The sequence below is a fragment of the Palaemon carinicauda genome, chromosome 19 (genome assembly GCF_036898095.1).
Source record: "Palaemon carinicauda isolate YSFRI2023 chromosome 19, ASM3689809v2, whole genome shotgun sequence".
Taxonomy (NCBI): Eukaryota; Metazoa; Arthropoda; class Malacostraca; order Decapoda; family Palaemonidae; genus Palaemon; species Palaemon carinicauda.
This window is the reverse complement of record NC_090743.1, coordinates 17,414,672-17,434,870: the sequence shown is the minus strand read 5'-3', so window position 1 is coordinate 17,434,870 and position 20,199 is coordinate 17,414,672. Positions and strand designations below refer to the sequence as shown.

Below are 20,199 nucleotides of genomic sequence, written 5' to 3'. Positions count from 1 at the left end.
AGATTGTGGCAAAAGGAGAGAAATTTGTCCCGATGTTGAAGGAATTGCCTCAAGGAGGATGATAGCAGTTGCCAATTGTTCAGGTACCTCAGTAGACGGATCCCAATGGCATGCGCCCAAGCAGATACAAGTACAGCATAGAATACCTGAGTGAAGACTTGGGTAAGCAGTCAACAGTTCAGAGTTGTACAGTATATTGAATAGGAAGATCTTTTCTCCTTGGATGTAGTACAGTAGAGGAATTTTCTTGACTGATGGACCAGGATCTGGAAACATACCTTTCATAGATCCAGAGAGAGCATACGGTATCATTCTTCTTCCTGATGGCTGCTCTTACAGTACTTGCTGTCTAAATCTGAAATGAAGTCTGTAGCACAAACTTGTTCAAGGTGGAGGTTGATTACCGGTCCCCCACCCCCGCGACTTTTCTACGAGGAATAGTTGACTGTAGAAGCTTGGACTTCTTAGACTTCGAAAAGGCCTCTAAGGCAAAGAATCTCTCTAAGTCTTTTTCTTTCTCCTCCTGCCGTACTCCTGCAACTGGCAGGACCACCACCCCCACACATTCCTCACAGGAGGATGACTGTATGCATTCACAAACCCAGTAAGAAAGACACAAAGAATGGGTATTCGTGGTCAACTTGCCCACAAAGGTTTTGCACTGCCAGCCAGAAACTCTAGAGCAAGATCTCATGCCTACTCATGGTTTCTCCATGCCACTAAAACACAGCAATCAAACAGTCTGAAAGTAGAATAAGAAAATTAAAAAAGCCAAGTTTGGAACACCAAGCATACATCTGTACAACTCAGTGGTTGAAGTCAAAGTGGCTACTCAGTGAGTCAGCAGGAAGGGTAGTGTGACTGTTCAGTGAGCCAGCAGGGAGAGGTGGTGCTGGGCTTCCCTGCTACGCAACAGTAACTATAAACACCTTGAAATAAATCTTAACAGCAGAGTTCCAATTACAATGAAATATGTTATTTTTATTAATAAAATAAATTTTTGAATATACTTACCCGGTGATCATATAAGCTGTCAGCTCTGCTGCCCGACAGAAAAACCTAAGGACAAAATACGCCAGCGATCGCTATACAGGTGGGGGTGTACATCAACAGCGCCATCTGTCGAGCAGGTACTCAAGTACTCCATGTAAACACAGAACCAATTTTCTCCTCGGTCCACTGGCTCTCTATTGGGGAGGAATGGAGGGTCCTTTAAAATATGATCACCGGGTAAGTATATTCAAAAATTTATTTTATTAATAAAAATAACATTTTTCAATATCAAACTTAGCCGGTGATCATATAAGCTGATTCACACCCAGGGGGGTGGGTAGAGACCAGCATTACATGTTTACATTATTAAGAGCTAAGTATTTTGTATTTCATTTTAGCAGTTATTCAAAATAACAAACATAAAATAAATAAGTACCTGGTAAGGAAGTCGACTTGAACAATTACTCTGCCTTTTTAAGTACGTCTTCCTTACTGAGCCTCGCGATCCTCATAGGATGCTGTGCGACTCCTAGGAGCTGAAGTATCAAGGGTTGCAACCCATACTAAAGGACCTCATCAAAACCTCTAATCTAGACGCTTCTCAAGAAAAGAATTTGACCACCCGCCAAATCAACCAGGATGCGAAAGGCTTCTTAGCCTTCCGGACAACCCAAAAACAACAATAAAAAACATTTCAAGAGAAAGATTAAAAAAGGTTATGGAATTAGGGGAATGTAGTGGTTGAGCCCTCACCCACTACTGCACTCGCTGCTACGAATGGTCCCAGGGTGTAGCAGTTCTCGTAAAGAGACTGGACATCTTTAAGATAAAAAGACGCGAACACTGACTTGCTTCTCCAATAGGTTGCGTCCATTATACTCTGCAGAGATCTGTTTTGTTTGAAGGCCACTGAAGTTGCGACAGCTCTAACTTCATGTGTCCTTACCTTCAGCAAAGCATGGTCTTCCTCATTCAGATGGGAATGAGCTTCTCGTATCAACAGTCTAATATACGTAATAGGAAACTGCATTCTTCGACATAGGTAAAGAAGGTTTCTTAATAGCACACCATAAAGCTTCTGACTGTCCTCGTAAAGGTTTAGTTCGTTTTAAATAGAACTTAAGAGCTCTAACAGGGCACAAGACTCTTTCTAGTTCATTTCCAACCAAATTAGAAAGGCTTGGAATATCGAACGATTTCGGCCAAGGACGAGAAGGTAGTTCGTTTTTGGCTAGAAAACCAAGCTGCAAAGAACATGTAGCCGTTTCAGATGAAAATCCGATGTTCCTGCTGAAGGCGTGTATCTCACTGACTCTTTTAGCTGTAGCTAAGCAGACGAGGAAAAGAGTCTTTAAAGTGAGATCTTTAAAGGAGGCTGATTGTAGCGGCTCGAACCTTTCTGACATAAGGAATCTTAGTACCACGTCTAAATTCCAACCTGGTGTTGCCAAACGACGCTCCTTCGAGGTCTCAAAAGACTTAAGGAGGTCCTGTAGATCTTTGTTGTTGGAAAGATCTAAGCCTCTGTGACGGAAGACTGCTGCCAACATGCTTCTGTAACCCTTGATCGTGGGAGCTGAAAGAGATCTTTCCTTCCTCAGGTATAAAAGGAAGTCAGCTATTTGAGTTACAGAGGTACTGGTTGAGGATACTGATACCGACTTGCACCAGCTTCGGAAGACTTCCCACTTCGACTGGTAGACTCTAAGAGTGGATGTCCTCCTTGCTCTAGCAATCGCCCTGGCTGCCTCCTTCGAAAAGCCTCTAGCTCTCGAGAGTCTTTCGATAGTCTGAAGGCAGTCAGACGAAGAGCGTGGAGGCTTGGGTGTACCTTCTTTACGTGTGGCTGACGTAGAAGGTCCACTCTTAGCGGAAGAGTTCTGGGAACGTCCACTAGCCATTGCAGTACCTCGGTGAACCATTCTCTCGCGGGCCAGAGGGGAGCAACCAACGTCAACCTTGTCCCTTCGTGAGAGGCGAACTTCTCCAGTACCTTGTTGACAATCTTGAACGGGGGGAATGCAAAAAGGTCTAGATGGGACCAATCCAGTAGAAAGGCATCTATATGAACTGCTGCTGGGTCCGGGATTGGCGAGCAATAATTTGGGAGCCTCTTGGTCATTGAGGTTGCAAAGAGATCTATGGTAGGTTGGCCCCATGTGGCCCAAAGTCTCTTGCATACATTCTTGTGAAGGGTCCATTCTGTTGGGATGATTTGACCCTTCCGACTGAGGCGGTCCGCCATGACATTCATGTTGCCTTGAATGAACCTCGTTACTAGAGACAGGTTTAGATCTCTTGACCAGGTGAGGAGGTCCCTTGCGATCTCGTACAACTTCATAGAATGGGTCCCTCCTTGCTTGGAGATGTACGCCAAGGCCGTGGTGTTGTCGGAGTTCACCTCCACCACCTTGCCTAGAAGGAGGGACTTGAAGCTTTTCAAGGCCAGATGAACTGCCAGTAGCTCCTTGCAGTTGATATGTAACGCTCTTTGCTCCGAGTTCCAGGTGCCCGAGCATTCCCGACCGTCTAATGTCGCACCCCAGCCCGTGTCCGATGCGTCCGAGAAGAGAACGTGGTTGGGGGTCTGAACAGTCAGGGGCAGACCCTCTCTGAGGTTGATGTTGTCCTTCCACCAGGTCAGTGATGACTTCATCTTCTCGGAAATAGGGATCGAGACTGCTTCTAGCGTCTTGTCCTTTCTCCAGTGAACAGCCAGGTGAAATTGAAGGGGACGGAGGTGCAGTCTCCCTAACGCAATGAACTGGTCCAGTGATGAAAGCGTCCCTATCAGACTCATCCACTGTCTGACTGAACATCGGTCCTTCATTAGCATGTTCTGGATGCATCCTTGGGCTTGACTTATTCTGGGGGCCGACGGAAAAGCCCGAAAAGCTTGACTGTGAATCTCCATCCCTAGGTACACTATAGTTTGGGATGGGACCAGTAGGGACTTTTCCATATTGACCAGGAGACCCAATTCCTTGGTCAGATCTAGAGTCCACTTTAGATTCTCCAGACAGCGACGACTGGACGAAGCTCTTAAAAGCCAGTCGTCCAAATAGAGGGAGGCTCTGATGTCTGCTAAATGCAGGAATTTGGCAATATTCCTCATCAGTTTCGTAAAGACAAGAGGCGCCGTGCTTAGGCCAAAGCACAGGGCTTGAAATTGGTAGACAACCTTCCCGTAAACGAACCTTAGAAAAGGTTGGGAATCTGGGTGGATGGGGACGTGAAAGTAAGCGTCCTTGAGGTCTAAAGAGACCATCCAGTCTTCCTTCCTGACCGCTGCTAGAACAGACTTTGTCGTCTCCATGGCGAACGTCTGCTTGGTGACAAAGACATTCAGAGCACTGACGTCTAGCACCGGTCTCCACCCTCCTGTTTTCTTTACCACTAAGAAGAGACGGTTGTAGAAGCCCGGGGATTGATGGTCCTGGACTTTGACTACCGCTCCCTTTTCTAGTAAGAGAGACACCTCTTGCTTCAACGCTAGTCTCTTGTCCTCCTCTCTGTACCTGGGAGAGAGGTCGATGGGAGTCGTTGCTAGAGGGGGCTTGCGCAAGAATGGGATCTTGTACCCCTCTCTGAGCAACTTCACAGATTGTGCATCTGCGCCCCTATTCTCCCAGGACTGCCAGTAGTTCTTGAGCCTGGCTCCCACTGCTGTCTGAAGAAGGTGGCAGTCAGACTCTGCCTCTAAAGGACTTGGTACCTTTCTTCTTGCTCCCACGTTTCCCTTCGGCACGAGCACCTCCTCTGCTGGTGGCTCTGCCACGAAAGGGCGGAATAAATCTTGACGCTGGATTATCCATCCTGGGTCTAGACACGGAAGGCAAAGGGGTGGCTTTGCGTGCAGATGACGCAACTAGGTCATGCGTGTCTTTTTGAATCAAGGAGGCAGCAATCTCCTTGATCAACTCCTCTGGGAAAAGGCACTTCGAGAGAGGAGCAAACATAAGCTCCGACCTCTGACATTGTGTTACTCCAGCTGACAAGAAGGAGCAAAGGTTTTCTCGTTTCTTGAGGACCCCGGAAACGAACGAAGCCGCAAGCTCACTGGAACCGTCCCGTATGGCCTTGTCCATGCAGGACATAATGAGCATGGAAGTTTCCTTGTCAGAAGGGGAGGTCTTCCTGCTCAACGCTCCCAAACACCAATCCAAAAAGTTAAACACTTCGAATGCTCTGAACACTCCTTTCATCAGATGATCTAAATCTGAAGGAGTCCAACAAATCTTGGAGCGTCTCATGGCTAGCCTGCGGGGAGAGTCTACTAGACTTGAGAAGTCGCCCTGGGCAGAGGCAGGAACTCCCAAGCCGAGAACTTCTCCCGTGGCATACCAGACGCTCGATCTGGAAGCGAGTTTCGCAGGGGGAAACAAGAATGCTGTCTTCCCAAGGTGCTTTTTGGACTGCATCCAATCTCCCAACACCCTTAAAGCTCTCTTGGACGAGCGGGCGAGGACGAGCTTCGTAAAGGCAGGCGCGGATGACTGCGTGCCCAAAGCGAACTCAGATGGAGGTGAGCGTGGGGCCGCAGAAACAAACTGATCGGGATACATATCCTTGAACAGTGCAAGTACTTTTCTAAAGTCCAAGGAGGGAGGCGTGGTCTTGGGTTCGTCGATGTCCGGGTGTGGGTCGTCAAGGTGTGCAGCGTCGTCATCATCAGAGAGTCCATCGTCTGAATGCTGAAGAGGAAGCGGCAAAGGAGTAGGCATTGGCTGGTCAGCTGAGTCCGGCAGCACGGGTGCATGCGTGACTGCACTGGACGCAACGTCATGGAACTGTTGGTAAGTCTGTGAGCAGGCAACAACCATAGCTGCCCGGGGGCGCAAAGCGTCTACTCCCGACTGTCTAGTCTGCTGTGGGCTAGTAGGGGTAACCACAGTGGGTTGCGGAGGTTGACGCACCGCGTCAAAACAAAACAACTTAGGTTGTTGTTGTTGTAACTCGCGAACGTCAACGGAGGGTTCCGTGCGTCGGCGAACGTCAACATGCGGCTGGCAGGGTACAGTGCGCATGGGTGGCGGGACTCTCACAGCTGGAGTGCGGGAGAAGGTAGCCTCAGCGTCAACTGGACGCACAACCGTGGTTGGTTGTAGGCTAACGGGTGCAGCGTCAACCTTCTCCGCACGAAAGTCCTGCATTAAAGATGACAACTGTGTCTGCATGGTCTGCAGCAAAGCCCACTTAGGGTCTACAGTAGCAGGTGCGGCAACAGACGGTGTTACTGCCTGTTGCGGTACCGCTTTGCCTCTCTTAGGAGGTGTGCAGTCATCAGAAGACTGCAGCGAGTCCAAACTGACCCAGTGGCTACAACTGGGCCGTTGGACTTGCGCGGAAGGGACCTTGCGTTTGAGAGGTCGTGAGACCTTGGTCCATTGTTTCTTCCGAGAAACATCTTCCGCAGACGAGGAATAAATGGGCTCTCTCGTCTTCTTGTGGGTGGGGCGATCTTGGCAAGATACGTCCGAAACCACGGAGGGAACGTCTGTCCGCTGATTAAAGCCTGTCGAACCCTTTGGTCGTACGACATTGCTTCTCCCCTGGGCTTGGGAGCTTGCAAGAGGTCCCGTACTGGGAGGACGACAGGCACGAACAGACGCACCCTCAAGCGCAACACTAACACTTTCCACAACACTTCCACTCACTTTGTCACTACCCACTGCACTCTTACCCTTCAACTCCCTGACGTCTGCCATGAGTTGGTTACGGTCACTCGCCAATGACTCGACTCTCTCACTCAGAGCCTGGATGGCACGCATCATATCTGCCATCGAAGGTTGTTGAGTGCTAGAAGGGGGATCAGGAGCAACCACTACAGGGGAAGGAATAGGTTGTGGGGCATGGGGAGAGGAAAAATCAACTGAGCGAGATGAACTCCTCCTGACTCGATCTCTCTCTAGCCTACGTGAATATTTCAGGAATTCGAGAAAATCGAATTCCGAAAGCCCAACGCATTCCTCACATCGATCTTCCAATTGACAGGTTTTACCCCGACAATTGGAACAAATGGTGTGCGGATCGATAGAGGTCTTCGGAAGACGCCTTGAACAGTCCCTAGCACTACACTTCCTGTATTTAGGGACTTGAGAAGGGTCAGCCATCTTGAATTAGTCAAAGGGGAATTCAAAATCTATCCAAGTCGTCAACAAATAATCCAAAATTCAATCAAAGAATGCAAGGAAGTATTGAAGATAACCTCTGCAAAGCGAAAGCTAATAACTAGAAATGAGTACTTCACCAAAATCTGTGAAAATCAATCCAGTAAGCAACAGCGTATTTAGTAGGTCTTGCCGGTGGCACGACAGAGAGAAAATTGGTTCTGTGTTTACATGGAGTACTTGAGTACCTGCTCGACAGATGGCGCTGTTGATGTACACCCCCACCTGTATAGCGATCGCTGGCGTATTTTGTCCTTAGGTTTTTCTGTCGGGCAGCAGAGCTGACAGCTTATATGATCACCGGCTAAGTTTAATATTGAAAACATATTCCTATTGAAAGTTTGTATCTGTATAGGAACAAATATGAGTTGGCCTTGAAAATATGCTTGTTGTGCAAAGTACACCGTACAGATGATGCTACTCTCTGTGTCAATGCTCTCTCTCGAATGTAGTCCAGATGATGAATCCCTTAATCAAAATCTAACTGAAACTAGTGCATACTGTAGTGAAAATTATGGGGGATGAAGATGAACCATACCAAATCCCAAAGTAGGATTGTAAGTAGATAAAGGGCAGTGGCTCCTAAACATCATGACCTTTACACTGAAAGTCTCTTTTTAAATATATAAAACTCATTTAAAATTCTAGATAATTTTCCTCTTCAATTGAGCAAAAAATGGCATATTGAGAATCTCAAGATTTTTGGTGATCAATTGCTTCAGAGGAAATATTTGGATTCTTTTATTCTACCACGATTTGGACATTTTTCTCGCCTGGTCTTCAGGTTCAGAACCTCACTTTCATTTGTTTGCAAGGAAAGTTTACGGTGCATTAAATTCCTTATCACTGATTTGGATAATAATCTTGGACACATTTGTTCAGTTAGTTCTTTGTGCATGTTGCATGAAATTTTTCATAGTTCAGACCATTTTTTACATTCAGAACTTTCCTGGGTAAATATATTACAGTATGCAGTTCATTCTAACAGGCTTGTCTTCATCATAAGGCTTAATATTACAAAGTATTCTAGGAGTTTTATTCCATCTGTGACCAGATTGTGGAATGATCTTCCTAATTTGGTGGTTGAATAAGTGAAACCCAGATTTTCAAACTTAGTGCAAATACTTCTATTGAACTGGTTGACAGAAGTCAGGTCATTCATGAAAGATTGATCTACAGGGTATATAACGGTATTACAAAGCTCCATGCATTTTATATTTTTTTCTTATCATTTCTCATGGGTACATATTAATTACTTCCCTATTTCCTCTCTGCATTGGGCTGCTTTCCTTAAGCCCTTAGGCTTGTAGCATTCTGCTTATCCAATTAGGTTGTAGCTTGGCTAGTAATAATAATTCATTTTACTCTGTAAAACACATATGATCTGAGGGGACTATCAATGTCTCCATACTACTTCCTCTGGAAAAACAGCATGACTATGAAAGGTTTTTTAGTTACTGATGCTGACATCCACCAGTCATTTGTGAGAAAAAGATTATACAATTATGAAATAAGTAACTAATGACAAATATAACACAAGTTGTCATTTGAGTTTGTTGTACCATGATATAATACAAAGGAAAAATACAGTAATATTAATACCATTATATTCACAACAATACCACACTAGATTCCATACCAATACCAAGAATAACATTGAAACAGAGAAGCAATTGAGTACAAATACAAGCCAGAAAAGCTGAAAAAAGTTACAGCTTCTTTACTAAGCAGGAATTAAAGTTACCATAAAGAAAAGAAATGGAAAAATGTGTGCTTGGTAATTCTGTAGTTCTCAAGTCACAACCGCATAAATACCATTGCTACATATGATAATGGTTATAATTATCTCCCCATTTAGAATGTTGTGAAATTGATGCATGTAAATTAAAAGATTTGAATTAAAATTACACCAGTGGAGCAATTTCCAAAATAGACAATACTGTATATCAAATATCTTAAAATTCATAGAGGTAATCCAAAATAATATCTTGAAAAATATGAAAACGTGAATCAATGACAGTTTACTCGACAATCTTACAAGACCACAACAGAAAAACCAAATATCTTCTATGATCAGGCCCAGAAAAATAAAAACAAAAACAACACTAATGCTATTTCTAATTCAATTTATACCTGCGCTGTGCCATGATGTAAGAAATGAGTTTCACATTACCTGTCAATGAACTGATCAATAATCACAAAATCTCCAGGAGCGATGTGTTCCCGCAAAGATCCACAGGCTGTTGAAACAACAATGTGTGTGCATCCTTTCGACTTCAAAGCCCAGATATTTGCTCGGTAGTTAACATTGGTGGGCATTATGCTATGCCGTCTTCCATGTCTTGAATAAAATGTTATTTTCATTAGTAAAATAAATTTTTGAATATACTTACCCGATGATCATATAGCTGTCAGCTCTGCTGCCCGACAGAAAAAACCTACGGGCGGAATACGCCAGCGATCGCTATACAGGTGGGGGTGTACATCAACAGCGCCATCTGTCAAGTAGGTACTCAAGTACTCGATGTCAACATAGAACCAATTTTCTCCTCTGTCCACTGGGTCTCTATTGGGGAGGAAGGGTGGGTCCTTTAATTTATGATCATCGGGTAAGTATATTCAAAAATTTATTTTACTAATGAAAATAACATTTTTCAATATTAAACTTACCCGATGATCATATAGCTGATTCACACCCAGGGGGGTGGGTAGAGACCAGCATTACATGTTGACATTATTATGAGCTAAGTATTCCGTATTTCATTTTAGCAGTTATTCAAAATAACAAACATAAAATAAATAAGTACCTGGTAAGGAAGTCGACTTGAACAATTACTCTGCCTTTTTAAGTACGTCTTCCTTACTGAGCCTCGCGATCCTCATAGGATGCTGAGCGACTCCTAGGAGCTGAAGTATGAAGGGTTGCAACCCATACTAAAGGTCCTCATCAAAACCTCTAATCTAGGCGCTTCTCAAGAAATGACTTTGACCACCCGCCAAATCAAGTAGGATGCGAAAGGCTTCTTAGCCTTCCGGACAACCCAAAAATATTAATAAAACATTTCAAGAGAAAGATTAAAAAGGTTATGGAATTAGGGAATTGTAGTGGTGGAGCCCCCACCACTACTGCACTCGTTGCTACGAATGGTCCCAGAGTGTAGCAGTTCTCGTAAAGAGACTGGACATTCTTAAGATAAAAGACGCGAACACTGATTTGCTTTTCCAATAGGTTGCGTCGAATATACTTTGCAGAGATCTATTTTGTTTAAAGGCCACGGAAGTTGCGACAGCTCTAACTTCGTGTGTCCTTACCTTCAGCCAAGCTTGGTCTTCCTCATTCAGATGGGAATGAGCTTCTCGTATTAACAGTCTGATAAAATAGGATAAAGAATTCTCTGACATAGGCAAAGATGGATTCTTAACTGAACACCATAAAGCTTCAGACGGGCCTCGTAAAGGTTTTTAAAATAGAACTTAAGAGCTCTTACAGGACATAATACTCTTTCTAGTTCATTTCCAACCATACGATAAGTTTGGAATATCGAACGATATTGGTCAAGGCCGAGAAGGCAGCTCGTGTTTGGCTAGAAAACCAAGTTGTAGAACATGTAGCCGTTTCGGATGAGAATCCGATGTTCTTGCTGAAGGCATGAATCTCACTGACTCTTTTAGCTGTGGTTAAGCATATCAGGAAAAGAGTCTTAAAGGTGAGATCTTTCAGGGAGGCTGATTGAAGCGGTTCGAACCTGTCTGACATAAGGAATCTTAGAACCACGTCTAAATTCCAACCAGGTGTAACCAAACGACGCTCCTTCGTGGTCTCAAAAGACTTAAGGAGGTCTTGTAGATCTTTATTGTTGGAAAGATCTAAGCCTCTGTGACGGAAGACTGATGCCAACATGCCTCTGTAACCCTTGATAGTGGGAGCTGAAAGAGATTGTTCTTTCCTCAGATATAAGAGAAAGTCAGCTATTGAGTTACAGAGGTACTGGTCGAGGATACGGATACTGACTTGCACCAGTTTCGGAAGATTTCCCACTTCGATTGGTAGATTCTAAGGGTGGATGTTCTCCTTGCTCTAGCAAACGCTCTGGTTGCCTCCTTCGAAAAACCTCTAGCTCTCGAGAGTCTTTCGATAGTCTGAAGGCAGTCAGACGAAGAGCGTGGAGGCCTTGGAGTACCTTCTTTACGCGTGGCTGACGTAGCAGGTCCACCCTTAGGGGAAGTGTTCTGGGAACGTCTACTAGCCATCGAAGTACCTCGGTGAGTTATTCTCTCGCGGGCCAGAGGGAAGCAACTAGCGTCAACTTTGTCCCTTCGTGAGAGGCGAACTTCTGCAGTACCTTGTTGACAATCTAGAACGGAGGGAATGCATATAGATCTAGATGTGACCAATCTAGTAGAAAGGCATCTATATGAACTACTGCTGGGTCCGGGATAGGTGAGCAAAGTATTGGGAGCCTCTTGGTCATCGAGGTTGCGAAGAGATCTATGGTTGGCTGGCCCCAGGTGGCCCAAAGTCTCTTGCATACATCCTTGTGGAGGGTCCAATCTGTTGGAATTATTTGTCCCTTCCTACTGAGACAATCTGCTATGACATTCAAGTTGCCTTGGATGAACCTCGTAACTAGTGAAAAGTCTAGACCTGTTGACCAGGTGAGGAGGTCTCTTGCGAACTCGTACCATGTCAGAGAGTAGGTCCCTCCTTGCTTGGAGATGTACGTCAAAGCAGGGTGTTGTCCGTGTTCACCTCCACCACTTTGCCTTGAAGGAGAGACCTGAAGCTTTTCCAGGTCAGACGTACTGCCAGTAGCTTCTTGCAGTTGAAATGCATTGTCCTTTGACTCGAGTTCCATAATCCCGAGCATTCCCTACCGCCTAATGTCGCACCCCAGCCTACGTCCTATGCGTCCGAGAAGAGAACGTGGTTGGAAGTCTGAACAGTCAGGGGAAGACCCTTTCAAAGGTTGATAAAGTCCTTTCACCAAGTCAGACCAGACTTTATCTTTCCGGAAACCGGGATCGAGACCGCTTCTAGCGTCTTGTCCTTTTCCAGTGAAAAGCTAGATGATACAGAAGAGGACGGAGGTGTAGTCTTCCAAGTGACACAAATTGGACCACGAATGACAGTGTCCTAACCAGACTCATCCACAGCCTGACAGGGCAGCGTTCCTTCTTCAGCATCTTCTGGATGGATAGCAGGGCTGGGGGTTGATCGTCTTGTTCAGCAATGTCCTCATCAGAGGGTTCCTCATCCGAAACTGATGAGGAAACGGCAACGGAGTGGGCAACGTCTGACTCGCTGAATCCGGTCGCACTGGTGGATGCGTGACGGAGCCGGACACAATATCATGGTACTGCTGCACAGTCTGTGAACTGTCAACCATGGGGACGCGAGGAAGTACAGCGTCAACCCGAAACTGTCTAGACTGTCTGGGTTGTGCAGTCAACCCCCTACCGGGTTGCTGAGGTGCCGCACTGCGTCACAACAAGTCACCTCTGCTGGTTGTTGAACGTCTTCCTAGTAACACACTGAACGTCCACAACCACCTCCGAGAGTCGCTTAACGTCAACTTGCGACTGGCAACCCACACTGGGTCGCATCGGTGGAGGAACCACCTCAACTGGCGGACGCGAGTAGGATACCTCAGCGTCAACAGGGCGCACAACCAACCGGTAGGAAGATTGTTGGCCAGAAGGTTCTTCTCCGTAAAAAATCCTCTATCAAGGACACAAGCTTGGACTGCATGTCTTGCAGCAAAGCCCATTAGGGTCTACGGGAGCAGGTGTGGCAACAGACGGGGTTAGCGACTGAAGCGGAACCATTTACCATCCCTGGAAGCCTTGTTATGCTTTAATTAAAGTCCATAGGAGGCTAAGCAGCTTAAGGCTCCTCTCCAAATGACAGAGTCCTCAAAGGAATATCAGTAGGAGGGAGAAAAGCACTTTCTCATCTACAGGAACCATGTCCGAGAAAAGCTAGGTTATCTCAGTGAGGGTCTCACTGGTGCATAAGCAGCAGACTATAAGGCAACGTTATGTAACTGCTTGACAGTCTGTGAACTGTCAAAAACTGAACTGTCAACCACAACAGGTGCGTGAGGACATACAGCACTGGTGCATTAGCAGCAGACCAGAAGGCAACGTTATGTAACTGCCTGACAGTCTGTGAACTGTCAAAAAACTGAACTGTCAACCACAACAGGTGCGTGAGGACAAACAGTACTGGTGCATTAGTAGCAGACCAGAAGGCAACGTCATGTAACTGCTTGACAGTCTGTGAGCTGGCAACAACCAAAGCTGTGTGGGGAAGCCTCAACTCCTGACTGACTAGTCTGCTGCGGGCGAGTGGCGGTAACCACAGTGGGTTGCAGAGGCTGACACACCGTGTCAAAACACGGCAGCTTGTGGTAGCTCACGCACGGCAACGGAGTGCTCCGTGTGTCTGTGGGAGTCAGCATGCGTCTGGCAGGGTCGACTGCGCATGGGTGGAGGAGCTCTCACAACAAGAGTGTGGGAGCAGGCAGCCGCAGCGTCTGCTGGGCGCACAACCGTGTCAGGTTGTAGGCAAACGGGTGCATCGTCAACCTTCTCCGCAGTCGGAGTGTGGGAGCAGGCAACAACCAAAGCGGAGTGGTGGTGCATGGTGGGGACTGCCGTGGGTCGCGGAAACTAACGCATCGCGTCAAAACACGGCAGCTTGACTCCACCTTCCCACTGCTGATGCGGTAGCTCACGCATGTCAACGGAGGGTGCCGCACGTCGGCTAACGTAAACATGCGTCTGGCAGGGTCGACTGCGCATCGGTGGTGGAGCTCTCCGCAGCCGGAGTGTGGGAGCAGGCAGCCTCAGCGTGAGCTGGGCGCACAACCGTGGCAGGTTGTAGGCTAACGGGAGCAGTGTCAACCTTCTCCGCACGAAACTCCTGCATAACCGCAGCTAACTGAGTCTGCATAGACTGCAGTAAAGACCACTTAGGGTCTACAAAAGCGGCAACAGACGGAGCTACTGTCCGTTGTGACTGAGGGTCTAAAACAGCTGGTGCGGCAACAGACGAAGTTACTGCCTGTTGCGGTACCACCTTGCCTCTCTTGGGAGGTGTGCAGTCGTCGGATGACTGCAGCGAGTCCGAACTGACCCAGTGGCTACACCTGGGACGTTGGACTTGCGCGGAAGGGACCGACTTGCACTTAAAAAGCTGCGAGATGTGGTCCATGGTTTCTTACGAGAAACCTCTTCCGCAGACGAGGAATAAATGGGCTCTCTCGTCTTTGTGTGGGTGGGGCGATCTTGGGTAGATGCGCCCAAAACCACGGAGGGAAAAACGTCTGTTCGTTGATCAAGGCCTGTGGAACCCATAAGTCGTTCGACATTACTTCTCCCCTGGGCTTGGGAGCTTGTAAGAGGTCCCGGACTAGGTGAACAACTGGCACGAACAGACGAACCCTCGGACGCAACACTGTAACACTTTGCGCATATCACTTTATCACTTTGATTTTCTGTTTTGCACTTATTTCACTTAAATCAAAACTTTAACTGATTTCTACCTGAAACACGCAATCCTATCCTTCATTAAAAGGTAGTAATTGCGAAAACAGTCGTACAATGCAACAGAAAACATAAATAAAGATAAAGAATTCAGTGGCTGGGAAAGAGACTAAACACTAGATCAAATAAACTACGTTTACAATCTCTCACCGCACATAGCCTGGGAACAAGAATAAAACCCTAGAAACGTTTTACCTTCTTCCCCTACAGCGACTAGGGAGGAGAGTAAAAAAAAACGAGAACAACGTTACCAGCTTGAACGAAACGTTTATTCTCCTCTCTCTCCCTCCGTCTCTATCTCTCTCTCTCTTTCTCTCTTGATTTCGCACCTGAGAGAAGAGCCCAATTATATATCGTTAAAACATGTTATTTGCTAAAGGAAAAAACTGAAAGGTTTTCCAAATAAAAAGTTCCTTTAATTTAGAATTTAAACCATTTAAGCTAAGAAAGAATGAACGAAACGCCAGAATCGGTTTACTCTTACTGCAAAGTGAAACCGTGATACACTCTCTCTCTATCGTAACGATAGAGCGCATGTTGAACGTCCTGAACGTCAACAACTGCGTAGACTAAAAACTAAACGTTAGTTCATCTTTGAAAACAGTACGAGACCATCAAAGAAATTCTTTCATAAAACATTAAAATTTAAAAAGTATTAAATTCTTTAAAGGTTAAATACGATATAACGGGCTCAATGTTAATTAACTTCGGTTCCAAGTTAGGACCGCCTAAGGTCGCATATAAACAAACATAAAAATTTATTGTTATATGTTTATAATAAATGGAAAGTTAATCGAAGAGGCCTATAAAGGCGGAGAGATATAAAATATAAAGATCTATAACGTGTTAAGCAAAATTACCAAAAACCTAAACACACTTCCGTCTAAGGGAAGGGTCGGCCATTTAAAAGTGAAAGAGAGTCCATACTCTCTTCGTCACCATAATTAAATCTATCCAAAACGAGTTCAAGTTTTGAAATGAAGATAAAACCCCTGCATAGCGAAAGCTCAAAACTGGAATAGTGTACTTCACCAAATCGTTGTGAAAACAAATCCAGTTAGTAACAGCGTATTTAGTAGGTCTTGCCAGTGGCACGACAGAGAGAAAATTGGTTCTATGTTGACATCGAGTACTTGAGTACCTACTTGACAGATGGCGCTGTTGATGTACACCCCCACCTGTATAGCGATCGCTGGCGTATTCCGCCCGTAGGTTTTTTCTGTCGGGCAGCAGAGCTGACAGCTATATGATCATCGGGTAAGTTTAATATTGAAAAAAAAGAAACAATAGAAAAATTCAAGGAGAAATAATTAAATTAATCCAACAAAAAAAGTAAATCAGAAAAATTTTATATTTTTTCTAAAGTAACAACAGCAAACAAACATAGTAGTAAAGCATCTGAAATGTACCACAAACATTTTAATAAACCCAGTATCTAGCTCACAAATGCAATAAAATTTCAGAATACTAGCGACTACCAAATGGGAAGTAAATAACCTTAATCATTCCTTTTAAATATCTGTTGGTTGTAAAAAAATTATTTAAATAAAAGAACTCAGTACATGTACAGTCACAAAATACATCAAAATCTGAAAATTACTCTATTTGTCATTCATTAGGTATTCCATGTTGATTAGACATTAGTTGTATCTGCTTTGCAAACCACCAGAGTTTGTGTTTCATTTGAAAAAACACAAGACATCTCTATTTCATTGTATCTCAGTGATTATTCCCTATAACATTTGGAGTAAAAATGGTAGGTCATGCAGGAAGGAGTTACACTAGAAAATTTCAATTCCAAAAGAAAACACTCACTTATACACCAGATTCACCTCTTAAGTATAGTGCCTAGGTAGTAAGTCATTACAGTACTGAACTGTAGAACTAAGGTTATTCTATATACCTCTAAGACTAATTAAATTCATCCATTAATAAAGCTAAAAGAAAACCAACTCTTAATTAAAAACATCCCAAGTCACTACTATAGTAACTAGAGGTCAATAAGTTAATAAGTGAATCAGGATTCTTCAAGATAATGTTTAGCAAATCCACACTCGGTAAGCTCCGATTTGCAGCTAAAACTCTTTTCAAAGATAAACTCCATTTGGCCCTGAGTTGTATCATTGCATGATGATACAGCAATCAAATGTTCTCTCTGTAAATGGAGGATTGTATTTTTCTCCTATATTTAATGAGAAATTGAGTGTAGCTTGTTCTTTACATCTACCATATATTGGTAGACTTGAACAATTATCACATAAATGCATAGCTAAGACAGAGGAAGTCATCTCCAGTTAATTTTGATGCGCATGTAGAATTATACAACTAAGTCTCAAACCATACACCACCATATAAACTCAATACTCCACAAGGGAAGTAAGACTATTACAGTGAAATAGAAATATGATATTTTAATTATAAAATAAATTTTTGAATATACTTACCCGGTGAATATATAATAGCTGCAACTCTGCGGCTCGACAGAAAACACACTCAAAAAACTCGCGAGCGATCGCTATGAAGGTTGCGGGTGTGCCCACCAGCGCCAACTGTCGGCCAGATACCACTCTTGCATGTAAACAAACCCTTCAATTCTTCTCGTCCCGCTGCGTCTCTATTGGGGAGGAAAGGAGGGTCTTTAATTTATATATTCACCGGGTAAGTATATTCTAAAATTTATTTTATAATTAAAATATCATTTTTAAATATTTAACTTAGCCGGTGAATATATAATAGCTGATTCACACCCAAGACGGTGGGTAGAGACCAGAGTTAATTAAGTTTACAGCGTATAAGCTAAGAGTTTTTTTTTTTTTTGACAGTTATCAATATAACAAAACCAAAATATATAGGTACCTGGTAAGGAAGTTGACTTAGACGATTACTCTGCCTTGTAAGTCTGTCTTCCTCACGGAGCCCAGCGATCCTCTTAGGATGCTGAAAGACTCCCAGGAGCTGAAGTATCAAGGGCTGCAACACATACAACAGGACCTCATCAAACCCCTAATCTGGGCGCTCTCAAGAAATGACTTTGACCAACCGCCAAATCAACCAGGATGCGAAAGGCTTCTTAGCCTTCCGAACAACCCATAAAAACAATATTAAAAACATTTCAAGAGACAGATTAAAAGGATATTGGAATTAGGGAAGTGTAGTGGTAGAACCCTCACCCACTACTGCACTCGCTGCTACGAATGGACCCAGTGTGTAGCAGTCCTCGTAAAGAGTCTGGACATCTTTCAAGTAAAATGACGCGAACACTGACTTGCTTCTCCAAAAGGTCGCGTCCATGATACTTTGCAGAGATCTATTTTGCTTGAAGGCCACGGAGGTTGCTATAGCTCTAATCTCGTGCGTCTTAACCTTAAGCAAAGATCGGTCTTCCTCACTCAAGTGGGAATGGGCTTCTCGTATTAAAAATCTGATAAAATATGACAAAGCATTCTTTGACATAGGTAAGGATGGTTTCTTAACCGAACACCATAACGCTTCAGATTTACCTCGTAAAGGCTTAGTACGAGCTAAATAGAACTTAAGAGCTCTAACGGGACATAATACTCTCTCTAGTTCGTTGCCTACGATCTCTGATAAGCTAGGAATATCAAAAGATTTAGGCCAAGGACGAGAAGGCAGTTCATTCTTGGCCAGGAAACCAAGTTGAAGAAAACAAGTGGCTTTTTCTGTCGAAAAACCGATGTTCTTGCTGAAGGCATGAAGCTCACTGACTCTTTTAGCCGAGGCCAAGCACACCAGGAAAAGAGTCTTAAGAGTGAGATCCTTCAGGGAGGCTGAATGTAAAGGCTCAAACCTGTCTGACATGAGGAACCTTAGGACCACGTCTAAGTTCCATCCAGGAGTAGCCAAACGACGTTCCTTAGAAGTCTCAAAAGACTTAAGGAGATCTTGTAGATCTTTATTGTTGGAAAGATCTAAGCCTCTATGCCGGAAGACCGAAGCCAACATGCTCCTGTAGCCCTTGATCGTGGGAGCTGAAAGGGAGCGAACCCTTCTCAGGTATAAGAGAAAATCAGCGATTTGGGCTACAGAGGTACTGGACGAGGATACAGATACTGACTTGCACCAGTCTCGGAAGATTTCCCACTTCGATTGGTATACTCTAATGGTAGAAGCTCTCCTCGCTCTTGTAATCGCACTGGCTGCCTCCTTCGAAAAGCCTCTAGCTCTAGAGAGTCTTTCGATAGTCTGAAGGCAGTCAGACGAAGAGCGTGGAGGCCTTGGTGTACCTTCTTTACGTGGGGCTGACGTAATAGGTCTACTCTTAGAGGAAGACTTCTTGGAAAGTCTACCAGCCATCGAAGTACCTCGGTGAACCATTCTCTCGCGGGCCAGAGGGGAGCAACTAACGTCAACCTTGTCCCTTCGTGAGAGGCGAACTTCTGCAGTACCTTGTTGACAATCTTGAATGGTGGGAATGCATATAGGTCTAGATGAGACCAATCTAGAAGAAAAGCGTCTATATGTATTGCTGCTGGGTCTGGGACTGGAGAGCAATAGATTGGAAGCCTCTTGGTCATCGAGGTTGCAAAGAGGTCTATGGTGGGTTGACCCCAAGTCGCCCAAAGCCTCTTGCACACGTCCTTGTGGAGGGTCCATTCTGTAGGAATTACCTGACCCTTCCGACTGAGGCAATCTGCTAAGACGTTCAAGTCGCCCTGGATAAACCTCGTTACCAGGGAGATGCCTCGATCTCTTGACCAAATGAGCAGGTCCCTTGCGATCTCGTACAGTGTCAGGGAGTGGGTGCCTCCTTGCTTGGAAATGTATGCCAAGGCTGTGGTATTGTCCGAGTTGATCTCCACCACTTTGTTTCGAAGGAGACTCTCGAAGTTCATCAAGGCCAGGTGGACTGCCAAAAGCTCCTTGCCGTTGATGTGCATGCTCCTCTGACTTGAGGTCCACAGACCTGAGCATTCCCGACCGTCCAGGGTCGCACCCCAACCCAAATCCGATGCGTCTGAGAATAGAACGTGGTTTGGTTTCAGAACTGCTAGGGGAAGTCCCTCTCTTAGACTGATATTGTCTTTCCACCAAAGCAGGCATGCCTTTACTGTTTCGGAAATCGGGATTGAGACCGCCTCTAGCGTCTTGTCCTTTTTCCAGTGAAAAGCTAGATGGAACTGGAGAGGTCGAAGGTGTAACCTTCCTAGCGAGACAAACTGCTCCAGGGATGATAGAGTTCCTACTAGACTCATCCAATTCCTGACTGAGCAACGTTCTCTCTTCAACATCCGTTGGATCACCAGCAGGGCTTGATCTATTCGGGGGGCAGACGGAAAAGCCCGAAAAACTGGACTGCGAATCTCCATCCCTAAATACAGTATAGTTTGGGATGGAATCAGCTGGGACTTTTCCATGTTGACCAAAAGTCCCAATTCCTTGGTCAGATCCAAAGTCCAATGCAGATCCTTCAGACAGCGATGACTGGACGAGGCTCTGAGAAGCCAGTCGTCCAAGTAAAGGGAGGCTC

General features: G+C 45.0%; 1 protein-coding gene across 1 annotated transcript in view; it reads right to left on the bottom strand.

Moving 5' to 3' along the window:
• The window catches only part of LOC137658486 (S-methyl-5'-thioadenosine phosphorylase-like), a 79,874-nt gene that overhangs the window by 41,132 nt on the left and 18,543 nt on the right, over positions 1-20,199 (bottom strand). Inside the window, exon 3 of the mRNA XM_068393237.1 lies at positions 9,337-9,504. Coding sequence (XP_068249338.1) covers positions 9,337-9,504 — 168 coding nt within the window. The remainder of the gene's footprint in view (positions 1-9,336; positions 9,505-20,199) is intronic.